The following is a 17,789-nucleotide window of genomic DNA, read 5'->3' as shown; positions in this document are numbered from 1 at the left end:
CATGGCGGACATAGCGGACATGGCGGACATAGCGGACATAGCGGTCATGGCGGACATAGAGGACATGGCGGACATAGCGGACATAGCAGACATGGCGGACATAGCGGACATGGCGGACATAGCGGACATAGCGGAAAATTGGTAAATTGGTAAATCACAATTTGTGAAATACAAAAAATCTTTCGTGAAAAATGTTTGGTACATTTTTGCTCCAAATTTTGGTACAAAACATTTTTTTGGGATGGCAACCGTGATTTCAACAGCTCGCGACGGCATCAACAAGAGAAGCGTTCTTAAAAAGTGTACTGCATACTTTTAATTTAAGCATTCTAAAAATTAGTACTTCGGCGGCTATATTCTCGATTAAGTGTTTAGAAGATGGCTTCGTAAGATCACAAAATCAACTCTAGCGATTTACACTCAAGAAAATGAATTGTAATCAAAAATTCCCTAGTTGTGCGCTATTTTCTGTTTATTAAAAAGATCCTTTTCACCTTGCATATGTTTTGTTATATCATTGGGCAAAAAGATATCTCGCTCTTCCTTCAAATGACCGAGAATCGATTGAATATTTTAATTGTAGAGCACTGTATGTTGTAGTGTTATCAATTCTTAATCCATCAATAGTTGTCTTTTTCTGCATTTTTCCGCACAATTGGTGCAATTCCCATTTTTTTCAGAGAACCTCACGTTTTCAACACCGATTTGTGCTCTGTAGGAAATAGAGAGAAGGGCCGTCTGAAGCCATGTTTTGTGAATAACTTCTATGTTTTTTGCAGTGCACATCCGGGCTAGGATTTACATTATGTCTAACAAGAATGGGGTCTTTTTCTCTAAAATTGCTGAAAATATAACATTTTTTCAAAATTTTGAGGGCGGAAGGGGCGGGGAAAAATTGTAATGGGCGTGTCGAATTCAGAAACGTAAGTCCATATTGGTGTAAGAATTGAATACTAACTCCATAGGTGTCCGTAATATTCAATTTTTTCAGATTTTTGTGGGCGGTAGAGGTGTTGCCACGTCTACTTTTCTCTGATACATTCCTTGGGAATTTAGTAACATAATACCAAAACTTGCAGTAAAACATCTCTTATGGTTTACTCGAAATATTAAATGCCAGCTAAAATGGAAAATGCCCCATAGTACAGTGGCGCCAAATTTGAAATTTGAAAGCAAACGAGAAATAGCGTGTCCACTAACTTTTGAAAATAACGAACGAAACTGGTTTTCAAAGCAACCGCTTGCTGCTGATTTATGTTCGCCTGGTATTTTAAATATTGATTTGCCACTTCTTAGACTTTCGTGACGGTTACTAGAAGCCAACACCAGCAACAACAACAACTTTAACATCAATAATTTCAACAACAACTTCTAATTGTGTTAGTGTTGTTAATGTCTACTCGATACCGCCACAAACTGCAGAAAAGTTTCAACCCACCAGGAGAAATACCAGGCGAACATAAACCAATAGCGACCAGAAATACAGCAAGTCACTTGCTTAATTAGTGGAGCCATCTATCGCAATGTAGATGTAAGCTGTTGCACCCTCAAAGTATACTGCTGAAAATTTGATATTTTTGCAGTGGACTAAGTAAGACAGACCGAACAGAGCAGACAGAGCGGACAAGACAGACAAGACAGAGCGGATTTTATCAGATTTTTGTGGACCTTTACCAGGTGTTGCCACGCCTACTTTTCTTGGGAACACTCTTATGGTTACTCTTATGGTTTACTCGTAATATTAAATGACAGCTAAAATGGAAAATAGCCCATAGTGCATTGATAGGTTTTGTAGATTATGAATTTCTTTTATTAAAATAGCTTAAGTATTAAACAGATTCTTAGGAATATTAATTAATTGTTAGCTTATAATAAAATTAACCAACAAAACTCGCATCGAGTACATGGTAATAAACAATTCGAAACGGTGAATATATAAGGGAACGTATAATCACAATAGCTGATTAGTTTTCTGTTTGATTTCTTGATTGCAACTGTGGATTTGATGATAATTATTGTAATTTACAAATTACGTTTGTATGTTTATATATAATTAACAAAATAATGAATAAGTAACTTAAAAACAGCTCAAATTAACAATTAAGTAAATTTTCCAAGTCGCTTTGCGACACATTGCCATTGAAACAGTGTATATAAAGTGGGTATAAAAAGGTTGTAGAAATAGTTGGGGGATAGGAGAACAACTTGTGGAAATGCGGATCAAGAAATCCACTAAATAACATTTTAACAGCCCTAAGTTCTCTGAGTGAGTGTACTAGTTATACATGAAGGTACTTTTCTTAGTTAAAGTACATGGTTTTTTCATTTTTGATTTTTTACTTCGAAATGGTCGAGTCAATAAACTGTCTTGAGAAAATGTTTTACTGGCATTCGATTATAAGTAATACAGATTGGATACAAATAGTATATGGTCTGGAGCAGTAAAAGATCTCCAAGTTTTCTTCTAAAAACAAACGGAATTAAAACATTTTATAATGGGGCTTCCCGAGTGACCAACTACTAACTGAGATTGGAACAAATTACGAGTGGAAAGTAGTGCCGAATACTTTTAAGTTAACTTCTATGTAGTGCATGATCTACACAAGGGAATGTTTTAAATTCAATCGACTTGATTTCATTTGATTTCTGTGCTATGCTAAGTCTTGCGTTAACCCTATTTTCTCAATATCTAATTTCTGGCTCTCTGGCCGTCGTGTTGAGCAGTCCCAATCGCTGTTTCTGTTTGCGTTGTTCCGTCATGTGATCCTTAAGCTCGTGCAGCTGTGTCGAAAGGTTCTTGATCAGCAGCTGTGTCTCTAGCAACTGGGCCTGCATGCTGCGCAGTTCGATCTGTTCGCCATCGGCATCGACAGCGGCCAGCGACATGGCCCGTAATCGTGGAAACCATTCCAATATGCCGGCCTTCACCATGGCGTATACGTAACTCTCGGGTCCAGTAAACTCTGTGGGATCCTTAACCTTGACCAGTACAATGAAGTACAAGTAATGCCACATATTGTGTTCGCTTTTGATATGCTCCTCAAAGCTGACCGTTTTGTTATCGAACGCGGAGCGATTCAAGGAACAAATGAAGCAAGTTGTCTTCAATATCGCTTCCTTTTGCTGCTTCTCTGATCTCAGATCGGCAAAGGTATCGATAATCACACCAAAGATTAAATTCAACACGATAATGATGACAATAAAGAAGAACAGCAAATCATAGATTACGCGTGCTACGAAGAGACCCTCCTGCAAGTCAAAAATAGTCATTAAAAACTATAATTTTAGTGAAATACAAAAGTTTTTTTACCTTGCTGGATGGTGCTCGGAGTATATCGCCAATGCCGCCTCCATTGCGCAATCCTTGGTTCAAAGTTGTCACAATGCACATGACTAGCGAGTCACAGGAACGTTCTTTGGCATCGGCATTGGTAGCCACCTGCTGTGAGGGGTTCCCATTGCAGCCACCAAGCTCATCTGGCTTGGCGCATGTCTCTTCTAAGGACGCAGGCATCGAGATAGTGACAGGCGTTGTAGTTTCCTCTTCAAAGTCAACAGAGACGAGGAAATCATCTTTGAAGAACATGTAGCCAATGATGGAGAATAGATAAACCAATATCAATGCCAAAACCGCAGTCAAAACGATGGAGCGACCGTTTCGAGTTACAGAGCGAATAACGTTAACCAGAGTTTCCTCACGATAGACGACATCAAAGAGCTGAAATACACATTCTGGATTAATTTGATTTCTCTCGTATATATATATAGTTGCAACATACCAGCAGCGAGTAGAAGAACGGATGGAAGATCAGTCCACAGAAGCAAAATGCTATATAAATGCAGTGATAGAGCAGCTGAACATCAGTGATGATCTTAAGGAAGCGTTTCTCTAGCGTGCCTTTGTTACCCATTATGCTCACAATATGAACGCTCTTCAGAGTCACCTGCAAAGATATATTGAGACGAATTAAATTGCATTTAAAATCTATTCGATTTAGAGTATTACTCACCGTGACAACGCCCAATAGGCAGAGGGTCGATTCTGGACCCAGCATAAATATAAATCGGAGTATTACAGAGCCAATGAATGTGCGTATCCCCGATTCGCGGGGCAGCGTTATCACAATTACCAGCGAGAATATCAATATGGCCCAAAATAGCAGAGAAATGTGCGAGCTGAGTTCTGAGGTTAAATAAACAAAATATTAAGAGGTTGATGTTAAATGGAGATAGTAGATTCTTGGCTTAAAAGTAGAATGTGAAAATACCAAAATTACGATAATTTACTTCTAGATAGTAAGTTTGAATAAAATCTTTTGATGCAGACAGAAAATTTGGAGATATATAGATAAAATAATGATCCGTCGATAAACTAAATACTTTTTGTGGAAGAAGGATCGAAGGACATAGTATATAAAATATGTTCGTTTTTAAAAGAGCAATATTTTACAAAGAAATCCAAATACACTTCAAAATATACCTAAGTACATAATTCACTTAAAAAAACATCAAATTAAATGACAATGTGTTGGTTTACCTGGCACAGTGTTGTCAAAGGGATAGAAGAAAGCCACAATCATGTTGATGACGACCACGCAATTGAAGAGTATGTTACTCCACAATGACATATAGCTGCTAATCCAGAAGAGTAACTGCTGACCTTTAAATGAGGAATTTTAAATGTTATAGATACTAATTCAATCATAATAAATGATTTAGTACATACTTCGCAGTTTCTTTTGCCACTTCATCTCGTTGAACATCTCCTCGGCCTTGTCAAAGAAGTCTGCCACCTTGGATCCCTGATCATCACGTTCGGCCGTGTTAAGTATTTTAATTTTCGTGTCTGTGGTTAGATACTCGCATATTTCGGGTATAGGGAATACAATTTGCTCCAGAGTGCGGTCATTGCGAACGATCTAAAGAAGAATACAAAATATATTTAATTTCTATAATTCATAGTAAAGTTGTGAGTGAAGAACATACTTCAATTTGAGCTGTGTGAGTGGCATAATACATCAGAGCCTGACTTGTCTTGGCATCAAAACTAGCCGATTGAGGATCTTCGGAGGCCTTTAAGAGTGCTGCCAATTCCTTGTTGTGCTGTGCCAGCTGATGGCAGAGTATATAAATGTTGTGTCCCACCTCGCGTGGACTGACCGTTGCATCATCGTCATCTGTGGCTGCGCTGGGCTCATCCGCATCGTCCTGCTCATCGATTAACTCCTCCTGGTGATAAGCCTTGCAAGCGACTTCGACCAGCTGCTTGGGATTCATGTTGTAGAGAATACGCTCGGCATTCTCGCTGTCACCGCGACTCTCCATGATGGCCAGCAGCAGTTTCGAAGCGTTATTTTTGAGCTCCAACACCAGATCCATGCGATTCTCTCCCAGCGGATTAATGTTGTTCAATATCAAGGCTGTAATAATGTCCAAACCGTTCGATTCGTGTGTGGCAATGCAGTTCTGGTTCTCATGGCACGGTCCCTGACAGTACTCGGTGAGCGTCTCCAGCGTTTGATTGATGAGCGCCACATTGTGCTCGTTGATGTAGAGTCCAAGTAGCCCAAGGCCGCCTGTGGTGGAGCCACAGATGCAGTCAAGGAACATGAGCGTCTCAGAAACAAGATTGTTGTTGGTTTTGTTGTTTTGATTGCGCAGCAGATTCTGTAGGTCAGGATTGTGATTCTCGCACAGCAGTTGGAGAAAACGTAGAATGGGTTGCATCACAAGCACCTTGTTGGACAGCTGATTGCGTTGCTCCTTGGTGTCTCGATGCTTCTCTAGTTTCTCAGCAAGTATATCCTCGAGTGGACTATTCACACTGATGGCTGAACTCTCCTCGCCCGAGTGTATATTCCGAGCATTGCCATAGGCTCGCGCCGTGGCCAAACCTGCATTATGCAGCTCCCGTTTCAGTTCATCCGTTATAACGACACCATTGCTCTTGATGCCATGCTTGCGCGAGATCTTGTCCAGCTCCATATTGGCGTCCTGCTTGTGCTCATGCGCCTTTGCCGCAATGTCAGTGGTGTTGACGGAGACTGTTGATTTGATCTCCTGCTGGGCATCCTTCATCTTCTCAAAGAACACCTTGAAGAAGGCCTGATTTAGATCATCGCTGAGAAACTTCTGGAACATGCCCTTCTGTATGATGGGATTGCCGCCCTCAAGCAGCGCGATTCCCAGTTCGACAGCCTCCACAAAGATGTTTGGCGAATGCACCGATTTGATGACCAGTTCGACGACTAAATCGGACGCACCCTCGCGATCCAAATGATTCTGCATTTCGTGCAACGTTTTGCCGGCACGTGCCAAATACTTGGCACCCGGTCCATGGGTGACCAGGTGCAGCTGCTTGGCCGGATCGGAGGCAGCTGCAGCGGCAGCCGCAGCAGCAATTGCAGCCGCAGCTGGTAGCTGAGAATGCTCTTCTTCTAGCTTAGGTGCACTCTTGGTCTGGAAATAGCGTAGTAGCAACGTCTGGCGCAATGCGTCACCCTTTTCGCCATAGTTGACATCGATGGCCATCATTTCGCGCAGCGTACGCAGTACTTTGACACACATGCGCTCCTCCTTCTCCTCGAGCAGCTTCTCTGTGTGCTTGATCAATTTGCGTATGAAGCCGCCGCTTTCACAACGTTTCCTCGCCTCGGTGCCAGCGGGAAAGAGCAGCTCAGAGCGATAGAGTATATCGACTAGCAGAGAGAGTTCGGCTTCAACCACCGGCTTTAGTTGATCCTCTAGTAGCGAGACAATGTCCTGCAGACCCTCTATAATTGAGCGATCCCAGCGCATCAGATTGGCGGATTGTTGCGTCTCGTATTTGGGTTGCTTGGAGGCCAGCAGCCATTTGGTTGTTTGACGCGTCAGCATCGCCGTCTTGCTCGACATGTTGGCCACCTGTTGCTCCAGCTCCAGTGGCAACACAATGCTGCGCATCTTCGCCGACTCAGTCAAAGTGCGTATGCAGTTCTCTACATTGAAGCGATCGGCCAGCGACAACCATTTGCATTGGGTAAGACGATATGCTGCCTGCAGGAGCTGCACAAAGATCACTTGCCGCGACTGGATGATCGTGCTCTGATCGGAGAAGGGGCTGGAGAAGAAGCTGCTTAGTAAGTTGGTAACACCATTGAGTACATAAGCCAGCAGCGTCTTGTTTGCTGTGGCCGTAGTATTCGATATCAATTGATTGAGATCGACGAGGAAACTCTTTTCAAAGAGACTCCACATGTGACCGGATGCATAAATCTCCTTCATTTCCACTTCGGTATCAATGTAGCAATGATTGAGGAAATCCACATAAGCCTCTTTTACTTCTGGCATGCAGAGCGGATGACAAATGACCGTTACAATGTCATCGAGAGATATTAGATTGTTGCACTTGATCTCCGTGTAGACATTCTTGCCCATGGTGCAGCAGGCGAGCAGCTTGACCAGCTCCACATGATACTTGAGCGGACTGTCGTCGGGCAGCTGTGTGCGTCGCTGTAGCTGCTGTTGCATCATCTGCACAAAGTGATGGAACGATGTCTTGTCGTTGTAGAACACCAGCACATCTTCTCCGGCATTGATGAGCTCCTGCATCACCATGTCCTGGCACTTGCGTATGAATTGATTTTCTGCCTTGACGATTGTCTGCAGGAACTGCAAGTAGGCCACATGCCGGCCATGGATCTCGATGCAGTGCACAAAGTGCTGGACTACCTTGTCGGTCACCTCGTTGCACAGCGCCAGGTTATCCTTAAATATTGCGCACACGGTCTTCGCCTCGAGTATCTGAAAAGGGAAAGTATCAGAATTATTTGCTGATTTAATTGTGTCACTTCATTAACTTACGCCTGGATTAAGGAACAAGTCGAGATGGTTGTGAAGCAGCACTTGATTCTGCTGATTGCCAAGGCAAAAGTTTTGCAGAAATTCATGAGCCAGACACATGAGCTCCTTCATCAGCACATCGTCCTTTTCGTCGTAGGGATTCTGCAGCAGATCTAGGACCACTGTGTGAACTCCAACATTGCGCAGCAGTCGCTGCTCATGCTTGCGTGGCTTCACAATGGGACCTGCAAGAGGAACAGTTTATATCTTAAGATTGTTCAAGCAGATTGTTGGATTTCTGTTCCCACCTGCTGTTACGCAGAACTTGTTCATGCGTATAAGGATCTCCTTGACCTTCTGATACTCGCTGCGCTGCTCTGGCGATAATGTGGCATCATACTCTAGACTATCCGCACCTCCCACAGCATCGGTGCCCAGCTCATCTGTCGCCTTGGCCTTGTAGACCCACAACTCTGACTTCTCGACACTCTGTCGCAAGATGTCCAAGTCTGATTTGATTTGCTTGTAGGACTCCACATCGCTGTCCGAGACAAGCAGTTGCACCTGTAAAGTTGTAAAAGGTTTGCTTAGTTTATATCACATCTTGTTGTGCAAAATTCATTATAAATGTTACAAAAATAATACATACAAAATCAAAATATCTTTCAGTACGATATGCGGTATACGTCCACTTTAGTGTTAATTGGTTAGTTGATTGATTGAGATGTTGAGTTGTTAGTTAGTTAGTTTTGGTTAGTTAGTTAGTGTGTGTTAATAGTGCATGTATTACAAGTGTGTGTTGCGTATGAGAAATGTTACGTGTAACGATTATTAGTTGAGATCGAGAGCGCAAAACGAGATCGATAGCGCGTTGCATGCAAACACAAGAGAGATGAAGAATATATATTGAGAGAGAAAGAGAGAAATTAGAGAGCAACAACTATAATGCAAATGCCCAAGTAATCAGATTAGTTTATCTAATATGTAACTAGCAACAAATAATAATCGGCACTCCGAAATTTTAATACGCTTGCAGAGATACTTTCAACAACTTTGATAAGGTCGTGATATCTAAGTTAAATTGTAGTTATAAAGTTTATAATTTGCTAATATAAACTGTATTAGGTTTGCTTTCAGATTAAGTTTTTAATGACGCAGACCGACTTGCTGACATGCAAACATTCCAGATATGTGGATACAATTTAAGGTCAATTGGCTATAGTATTTAAAGTACATATTACCAAATGAGCATAGATTTAAAGTTGTTTTTCTCACTTATTAATATATTATGTCTTATGCCACAATCAAACGTTTTTTCATATTACATTTAAAACTAAACGACTGACTACATAAATATCAATAAATTACATTCAGCTAAATTTGTAAGATTTCAATCATTGAGCTGGCTTTTATAGTATTGTTAATATATACATATTATATATACTTATGAAATTTAACATTCTGATACACTCTGCAAGCGTATAACATGGCTGCAAATGGAAAAAGTACCAATTCGTCTCTTGCTTCTTTCTCAATTTCAACAGAATGTGCATCAATATGTTGCCGCCTTGTTTGACTTCGCATCATTCAGTATCACCTACTGTAGCCTTTACTTGATTAGCTTACCTGGCGAAAGGCTTGCAACACCTCCTGCCGCTGACTAAAGTGTCTGAAGAGCAGATGCAGTGCTCCCGAAACCAAAGGCGCATAATCATGCATGATCAGGTGCAGCAGCACACGCAGAAAAGTGCGTCCACCTTGTCCATCCAAATCCAAATTGGCGGCATCGCTGCGTTCGCAATCGAAGATACCCTCTGCCTGCACTCCAATCGATTCCAAATCGATGTTCTTCTGTCGCGCCGCTGCCGCTGAAGCAGCCGCTGCAGCTGCAGCCATAGCTGCCTCGGCGGCGGCTATCTGCTCCGAATCTGTGGTGCCAGCACTGGCAGGCGGCGTCGGTTGTGGTTGCTGTTGTGAAGGATCCTCGTTGACAGGTGTGGTGGTAGATTGACCCTGAGCAACCACTTCAGACTCATCGAATTCACGCTTGAATATCGACAGCAGGCAACTGATTCTATAGTCGAGACGCACGTCCAGAATGAATTGAAGAATTTCTATAATCTTGAGCTTAGTGTCCATGACCAGCGGATATTCTTTCATCAGCTGAGAGACAGACTTGCGTTGCTGCAGCGCTATAGAGGGAGCAGCAATCGCTTGACCAACAGATCCTAGCGCCAACGATGTCATCACTGTGCTCATGTCACCAATGGAGCGCAGCACGCCGCCCTCAGCTGCAAGAGGAAAGCACGGGTTAGCTTAAAGACATATTAAACAACCATCAACGAAGCTTACCATCGTTATTGGTCTCCTCATCGACAGCTTGTCATTTGGGAGATGCAGAAAACTTACTTAGCTAACTAATCTAAAGGGATTTACTAGATCCCAAAACAAACTACTCACAATCAATATCCGTGTTTACAAAGGCGCCACCAGTTGTTGTCTCTGAAACGCAGTCTAGAATGGAGAGCAGCGTCTTGGTCAAACGCAGCAGATCGCTGAAACTGTAGAAGCCAAAGTAGATCAAATCTCGGGCTAGTTTTACGACCTGTAGAAGGATACAAAAATTTTTGTTAAATTTGCTTTAAAAGAAATTTGTTTAAGGCTCACCTCGAAGGTCAGTTTGTTCTGTTCCTGATCCGTAAAAAGCCACGCCTTGGTCGCCACATTGCACAGATAGTTCTCTACAAATGCAATAGTTGTGTTGAATTTGGCACGACATGCCTGCTTATTCTGATCCGGCTGCTGATTCTTGCCATCGTAGCTAAGCGAGAGTCACAAGTTTAGATTGTTAACTTAATTAGGATAAAGCACATTACTAACTCCATTATGGACATCTTGGAGGGTATTTCACTCCAAAGTCGCGCATATTTCACAGGCGTCACAGGCTCCTGCGGATCACGATCGACATGCATGTGCAACATCAGCCTGCAGAAGGAGGCACGCAGCTCATATGGCATAGTTTCATCTGACATGCATCTAAAACAGAAGGAAGAAGGATTAGCAAATGTTTTGACAAGGAAACAATGTAGTACTCACTTTAGTATCAAATCAATGTCTAGTTGGGGCGACAGTCTGTTCAGCGCCAGATACTGACGATTGAGGCACATGTTGGAGAACAGATTCAGTTGATGGCGATAATAGTTTAATATGGCCGCTTCCTGTTCACAGCCATCGGCTACGCAGTTGGCTAGATCCGCCATCGAACGCGAAGACTATACAAGGAATGAAAATATGTTTAATTAATGAAATGCAAAGTTGATGAGCTGCCTTGCTTACCGGTTGACCTTTCCACTGCAAGTGTATCTCGTATTTCTCGCCTGGCGAAATGGCATCCTCGTCATTCAAGCTCGCACTGTCCCAGGTGGTGGTGGTCGAAGTGGACTGCACATCGGAGCGATCCTCATCGTCGCCAGCAACCTCAGTGAGCGTGGCCAAGCAAACATCCTCCGAGGCGCCCTTGTAGCAACGTACAGCGGCGCCACCACGTAACGCTTTCACTTGGGTATCGATCAAAATGTCTACATTCTTGTCGCTGAGCACGCTCTTGCAGATCAGCTCCTGGGTGACGGCAATCGCTTTGCGATTCGAGACGCACAGATCGGAGAGGTAGTCGAGGAAACGCGAGTCCCAGTTGTGCATGTTCTTGCGCACCAGACCCACAAATGTCTCGATCTCAGCGGCCGTAATATGCTTCTCCAGCAGCTTGCGATTGTTGTGCAGCAGCGCTGTGATGGTGTCCTCGGCGAGTATATCGTAGCCGATCTGCTTCTGCATCAGGCCAAAGTGTTTGGCTATGTACTCCTGATTCTTGCGATAGTCCTGCTGCGAGAGACGCAGTATGCGATAGCACAGCCGAAAGATGTTCTTGTAGGGACTGTTCTTCGGATCGCTGAGCTCGTCCAGGCGCAGAAATGGTCCATCGCCTGCCGTGTGCTCCTGGAATGGTCCCTGGAGTATCTTGAACAGCTGCTTGAGAATGTATTGCTCGCGGAGCAGCTTCTGCCGATCACGTATGGGATTCTTGATGGTAAACTCCAGCGCCTTGGTCTTGTTCTGTTCGTTCTCCATGCCCGCAATGAAGTAGACAATGTCCTGAAGCAGCGAGATTAACGCACGTCGCTCATTGATCGAGATGCTGCCATTGTCCAGTTTGCTAGTGACCGTGGCCAGTACTTTGCACGCATCATTGGCAAAGTCCAGATCACGCACTTCCACTGGGGATACAGGTATCAAAGCAAAGGCCTCTTTATCCTCCTTTATAGGTGAGCAGCAGACCTTTGACATGACTGGTTTATCGTCATCTGCATCAATGGGTATGGATGTGGCATGAACCCAGGTGTTGGAGCAGATGTGTTGCAGACGCACATAGCTCGATTGTGGCACAAGACTGTCCGGGCGCGCCATTGTGGTGGCATCCAGCACAAAGACGGAGGCAATGTCCGCGGAATATGGCACCGACACAAGGCGATACTGTTTGCCCTTCGGTTTGTCTATCAAAGTAGAAAGATATACATAAATTATAAGATAAATGCCAAGTTTAATGTCTGACTTACCATTCATTGTGGAGTTCATGGTGCAGCTGAGTCCCGAGTCCTGCAACAGCGATTCGTGCACATTCATTGGCAGCACACCAGCAGCTACATCCAACTCAGATTCAGCAGCCAGATAATGACCTGTGGCCAAGTGCTTAAAGCGGTACAATGAGTTCCAGTCGCCGGCACCGCCACGACATGAATCGTGCTGCACCACCTCGATCTCCCAGAGCGCTTTGCTGCTCGTTGCCGCCGTGGCGCTGGTGCGTCCCGTGGTGCGCAGGAAGACATGGTATTGCTTCTTGTACTCGTCCATCGTAAGGAACTTCTCCTGCTCGGCGTGAAAGAGTCGCACCACATCGCCGCCCTTGAGTATGTGCTCCTGATTCTCCTTGTGCTCCATGAACAGCGAGATTTTCCACGATGTCGATGAGTTGAGTACGTTTACCTCTTTACAGCCGGGATTATCGGGCAGCTCATAATTGGCAGCCACATGCAGATTCTGTTGATCCGCATTCACCGGACTCAAAATCACTTTATCGCCCACCACCACATAGTCGCCAATGGAGCGCAGCTTGTAGAAGGGTTTGATGTAGAACCAAGAACCTTCATTGCCATTAGCATCTAGATAAACGCGCATTGCATTCTTCTCCAGCAACGATGGCAGACGCTTGTTCACCGTCAGATACTTGTTGGACTTCAAGTGGAGCAACTGCACCACAGCGCGTCCATATTGTATAAAGGTGCCGAGTAGCTTCTTGTTTTCGGTCTCATTCTGTTTCTTCTCAATCTCCGCTGCGTGCTAAAATAGAGTAATGTATTTAGCTAATAATATAATAGTTTAGTAACCACCATTCAAACTTACATGCAATCGCTTTAGCAGATTGGGATCTGTATTGGAGCTGGCTGATTGCTTGGCTGCCTTCCAGAATTGCTTCTGTGCGGAATACCGATTCATGGGACATATTTTGATAAGGCAATCTGTAAAGTAAAAACCAAGTTAAATGAAGTGCGCTTAAATCAAGTTAAAGTTGCAGTATTTACCTCGAAACTTTTTGGGTGGACAACTTAAATCTCCCGCCTCGGGACACACAACCGTACGGTCATCCACCAAGCTATGGGAGAGCAAAATACGAGTCAGTTTATTATATATGAAAATAATTAAAACTTCTTCTTGCTAAGTGTATGTTTATCTAGGCTAAAGTTTGGCAGATTTAAATAGAGTGAGAAAAAAGTTACGAAAATATCTTAAGAACTTTTGGCTATTGTGAGATTATTTACAATAGAGTGAGAAGAAAGCTATTTGAAAGAAATTAAGTGGTTTTTTGTATTTATTGAACTACCAGCAATCAACACGGAGCGGAACCACATATAATCCTTGGGTTGAGTACATATTGGCATTGCTCAAATTTAAACGAAAAGTTGGGGAATAAAATATATATATTACTTTATTTGCAAGGAATTGTCTCTATGTTTTTTAAAGCTTTTTCTTAAATGTGTCCCTCATTAAATAAATAATTGAAATGTAGAGTATAATAGAAATTCTTTATGAAGTGAGTTGTGTTTTGAATTAATTTAAATTAGGAAAATAAAAATATAGTACTTGAAAGAACATTTTCCAACGCAAAATATGTTCAGCCTCTCAAGAAATACTTAAACATAGTTATGAATATCAAAAGAAGATACCTAATGCAATTTTCTATCAACCCTGCATCAATTACAAAGTACTCTTGAGGCACATATGAGTGGCCCTTCAATTGCTCTATTAAGACCATCAAGAATACTAACAGGTAAGCCGTCGTTGCCTTAAGGCAGTGTGCAACAGTTGGCAGAGCACTCGGGAGTCTGTCAATTGAAATGTCATAGAGTGCAAGTACGAGTATGAGTACTTGCTCTGAATGAGTGGTGAATGTGAGTGTGAGTGCGAGTGCAAGTGAGTCGACTACAAGTGTGTGCGACGAATGGTACTCACCCGAGTGTGCTTAAGAAACCGCATACGCTGCCCTCCGCATAAAGCGAAACAATGTCGCCCAAGTGAAGGAAGCTCGCCGAGCCAATTATATTGTCGCCCATGATGAAGCGCGGCGCGGAGAGGGGGGAGGGGTGTGGAGACACGTGCTAATAGCGTATGCTAGTCGCTAGTGCGTGATGTGTGTATGTCTCTCTCTCTCGTTCTCTCTCTAGGGGTGGGGTTTAGCCCCCTCTGATTCCTTTTTGTTGTTTGCTATTGTTTTGCTTGCGGCCGGTTATACGAGTTAATTGCACAGATTTGTCGTTGTCCTCGTTGTGCTCCTTCGTCTTCGTCCTTTTGCTTCTGCTGTGTTGCGTATCCTGCGCGAGTGAAACGAAAAGAGAAAAGAATAATAACAATATTAATTATAATAATAACAACATAATGCAGACATTACAAATCACATGTGCTCGCTCTAATTATATTACATAACCGGACTATAATTAGTCTGCAAAGTTATCGTAGCCTTATCAGTAGCTTTACTGCCGTTGACCCACAGTGCGTATGAGCAACGTGTCGCTCCACTAGTTGAGGGGTGTGTCGATATCTGAATTATGCATAAATCGCAAAGAACAAAAATATATTTCTGTTGTGGTTTCGACCCCAATATGGTCTCTATACATATAGAGAAATACCCTTAATATAGTCATATCTATTTTGGAACATTCGTAGCGCGCATTAATCATTCAATTGATAAGCAAAAAAATATATTTGTGAATTAAATAAATTATAAACAGTTTTCTAAATGATCTGCTATAATTAGCAGTCACTTTAATTTAATGTTTTAAACTAATTTCGCAAGAATCATTTAATTTATTAGCTTAAAGAATAAAAAAACACAAAAACAGCGCTGCCAACTTGGCGTTAAAGCAATGCCAACTTATCTGTATCACTTGCAGTTTTCATGTTTATCGTTTATCTTCAGAAACTTTCAAGGAAGTCCGGTGAAATCGAGCTAAAAGCGTATCTCAACTTCAACTTGACTTCCTTGACTGTCAAGTCAAGCACTTTCCCATGTATCCTATGCTCATACAATATGTATCTTGTGCTCCCGAACTATAAGGACACTCTTTATGTGGGTGGCGTTGCTGGGGTTGATGACAGTTGTCATGTACAGTTTCGCATTTCGAATATGTAAACTTGTCGTTTATTTTAACGATTTTCAGTTGTATCTGCACGACATGCTTTTCATTTTTATGATTTGTCACTATTGTTCTCAGTTAATGGCAGCATTACGACTGAAACGAAGGATAGGAATATGAAAGAAGCAAATAGTAATGGCTTTTATTGTTTCACAGGCTTAATGCTGTCATACCGCATTGATTTTAACAGCATTGTTGAATTGCAAATGGAATGCTTCTTTGATTTAACGAGTGATATTTCTTCAAAGCATTATGAAATCAATTGGTTTCTATTCATCTATCGTTGCTCTGACGTTCAAGAGTTCCCATAAATAAATATCAGGTATTTGGAAGTAACACGTTAATTACAAGATCCAACAGAAAAATAAACATTGCCTCAAGTATAACAAACAAGGGGAGAATTACGATTGAGAGTGACGAATTGGAAGATACCCTATTATTAATAAATGTTATATAACTTTAAAAAAACATTTATAAATACTCGTGAAAGTGTGTAATAAACGTAAGTGCTTAAATAATATAGTTAAGTTTTAAAAATCATATAAGCTATTAGATAATAAAATATTTGGCTAGTTTTTATAGACTCTATGAATCAATATTATTATCCCCCTTTGAAAACTTGCATCACTCTTTCCAGGGTATATGAAATCAATAAAATACATGAAATTTCCGGATTCTATTTGTTGATATATTAACTATTTAATAGGTGATTATTTTGTTTTGGGTCAGTCACCGACTGATTTGTACGATTTATTGTGGCCACTGCCCAAAATGTGGTGCTTTATGGATGGAGAAATATTCGGAATATCCATTTGATATTATGCTGTTTGTTATTGTTGTTGTTGTTGTTGTTGTATCCACACATGTGTGTGGCAAGCACGACACTTGCATAATAATGAGTTGGTAGAGCTTAACTTGCGTATACACATAATTGGCAATAGATTTATTTGACAGCTCGACAACTTTCGTAATATGACAAAATTCCAGGAAGAAGGCTGCTCGCTAATTAGCATAAATCTCTAGGCCAAAAGCTTTCCATCAATTTCGGATGCTTGGGCTTCAAAAGGGGAAATTAAAATTTCATATTTATGTGCACACATCCTTCCTTTGGGGCACGGCCCAAGCGAAAGGCATTCAATGAATTCCCAGAACGTGAAAGTAGAGAACAGGCACCGAAGGCAAACAAAAGTTTTCCCTGCCAGTCACTCGTAAAATGTGAGTGGCAGTGCCCCATGGGGCAAGAGTTTCTGTGTGTTTGGCAGGATACTAACCTGAGCACATTGTTGGGCTGTTGGGTTGTTGGGCAAACGGAAACGGGAAAAGCGAATTGTATTTGTGCAAAATGTGTGTTTAAATCGTGTCAATGTGCCAGCTGCAGCGGCAATCACACATCAATCATTCATTCATTCACTTCGGCATTTGTTCACTGATTCAATTCACATTCCCGTACAATTTTCACATGCTTTTTTTTTTTGTACGGCGCCGACCACGATTAAATCAGTTCACAGCCATGAAATGTGTGCATTAATTTCTTATCATAATAAATTATACACAAATATTCTACTTTTTCTCTTTCACTCTACAGTAATTCTCTCGTTCGCTCTCTCTCTTCCTCTCTATCTATGCCTCATTGTTTTTTGTGGCATTGTTCACAGCTGTTGGACAATTAAATAGAATTTATTTAATATTGCATAAAATTTAATTAACAAGCAATTCAATCAAATATCTACACACACCCACATATCTACACCCATACATAGGCGCCTGTGCACATGTGTGTGTAAAGGAGCGATGAATACACATGACGAGCAGCAGACATTTGCCTACAATTTTTTTTTAGCTTACGGATGCTAACACACACACACACAAATACACACACAGCGTTCACTTGACTTTATTCACCAGGTGTACATTTTCATGCTTTTGTTAGAAGAAGAAGAATAACCACAACACTTACAAATATCTTCACCAAATTTTTTCAGATGTAAACAAAATCGCGGCACAGAAAAAATCGTCGTATTTATTTTTCGCTATTTTCTTATGCATATATGTTTTGTTATTTTTTTTTTAGTTGTTGTTGTCGTTTGTTTTTCGCAATGGATTTTACGTGGATTAGAATAAATAAGCAAAGCTCATAAATAATTGATGATTTTTTTCTGGTAGTAGCTAGAGCTATTTAAATTTTTTCTTATTCGGATTCGGATGCTTCGCGGCGACGAGAGG

The 17,789-nt window shown here is 41.9% G+C and overlaps 1 protein-coding gene across 2 annotated transcripts in view; it reads right to left on the bottom strand.

Moving 5' to 3' along the window:
- Positions 1 to 1,796: 1,796 nt before the first annotated feature.
- Positions 1,797 to 17,789, bottom strand: part of LOC132787889 (inositol 1,4,5-trisphosphate receptor) — a 23,253-nt gene continuing 7,260 nt past the window's right edge. Inside the window, exons 2-21 of one of the 2 annotated variants that reach the window (XM_060795228.1) lie at positions 14,386 to 14,744; positions 13,458 to 13,528; positions 13,279 to 13,394; positions 12,435 to 13,215; positions 11,158 to 12,371; positions 10,918 to 11,093; positions 10,702 to 10,857; positions 10,489 to 10,642; positions 10,282 to 10,426; positions 10,174 to 10,200; positions 9,448 to 10,112; positions 8,130 to 8,385; positions 7,843 to 8,066; positions 4,987 to 7,782; positions 4,727 to 4,919; positions 4,538 to 4,660; positions 4,011 to 4,183; positions 3,780 to 3,944; positions 3,311 to 3,718; positions 1,797 to 3,249 (exon numbers count right to left, since the gene is read on the bottom strand). In XM_060795228.1, coding sequence (XP_060651211.1) covers positions 2,683 to 3,249; positions 3,311 to 3,718; positions 3,780 to 3,944; positions 4,011 to 4,183; positions 4,538 to 4,660; positions 4,727 to 4,919; positions 4,987 to 7,782; positions 7,843 to 8,066; positions 8,130 to 8,385; positions 9,448 to 10,112; positions 10,174 to 10,200; positions 10,282 to 10,426; positions 10,489 to 10,642; positions 10,702 to 10,857; positions 10,918 to 11,093; positions 11,158 to 12,371; positions 12,435 to 13,215; positions 13,279 to 13,394; positions 13,458 to 13,528; positions 14,386 to 14,486 — 8,511 coding nt within the window. In that variant the 5' untranslated portion in view covers positions 14,487 to 14,744 and the 3' untranslated portion in view covers positions 1,797 to 2,682. The remainder of the gene's footprint in view (positions 3,250 to 3,310; positions 3,719 to 3,779; positions 3,945 to 4,010; positions 4,184 to 4,537; positions 4,661 to 4,726; positions 4,920 to 4,986; positions 7,783 to 7,842; positions 8,067 to 8,129; positions 8,386 to 9,447; positions 10,113 to 10,173; positions 10,201 to 10,281; positions 10,427 to 10,488; positions 10,643 to 10,701; positions 10,858 to 10,917; positions 11,094 to 11,157; positions 12,372 to 12,434; positions 13,216 to 13,278; positions 13,395 to 13,457; positions 13,529 to 14,385; positions 14,745 to 17,789) is intronic. The other variant, XM_060795229.1, reaches the window with a different exon arrangement.

Source organism: Drosophila nasuta, chromosome 2R (assembly GCF_023558535.2).
Source record: "Drosophila nasuta strain 15112-1781.00 chromosome 2R, ASM2355853v1, whole genome shotgun sequence".
In the NCBI taxonomy this organism is placed as follows: Eukaryota; Metazoa; Arthropoda; class Insecta; order Diptera; family Drosophilidae; genus Drosophila; species Drosophila nasuta.
Note: the sequence above shows the minus strand (reverse complement) of the source record. Positions and strands in the feature narration are given on the sequence as shown.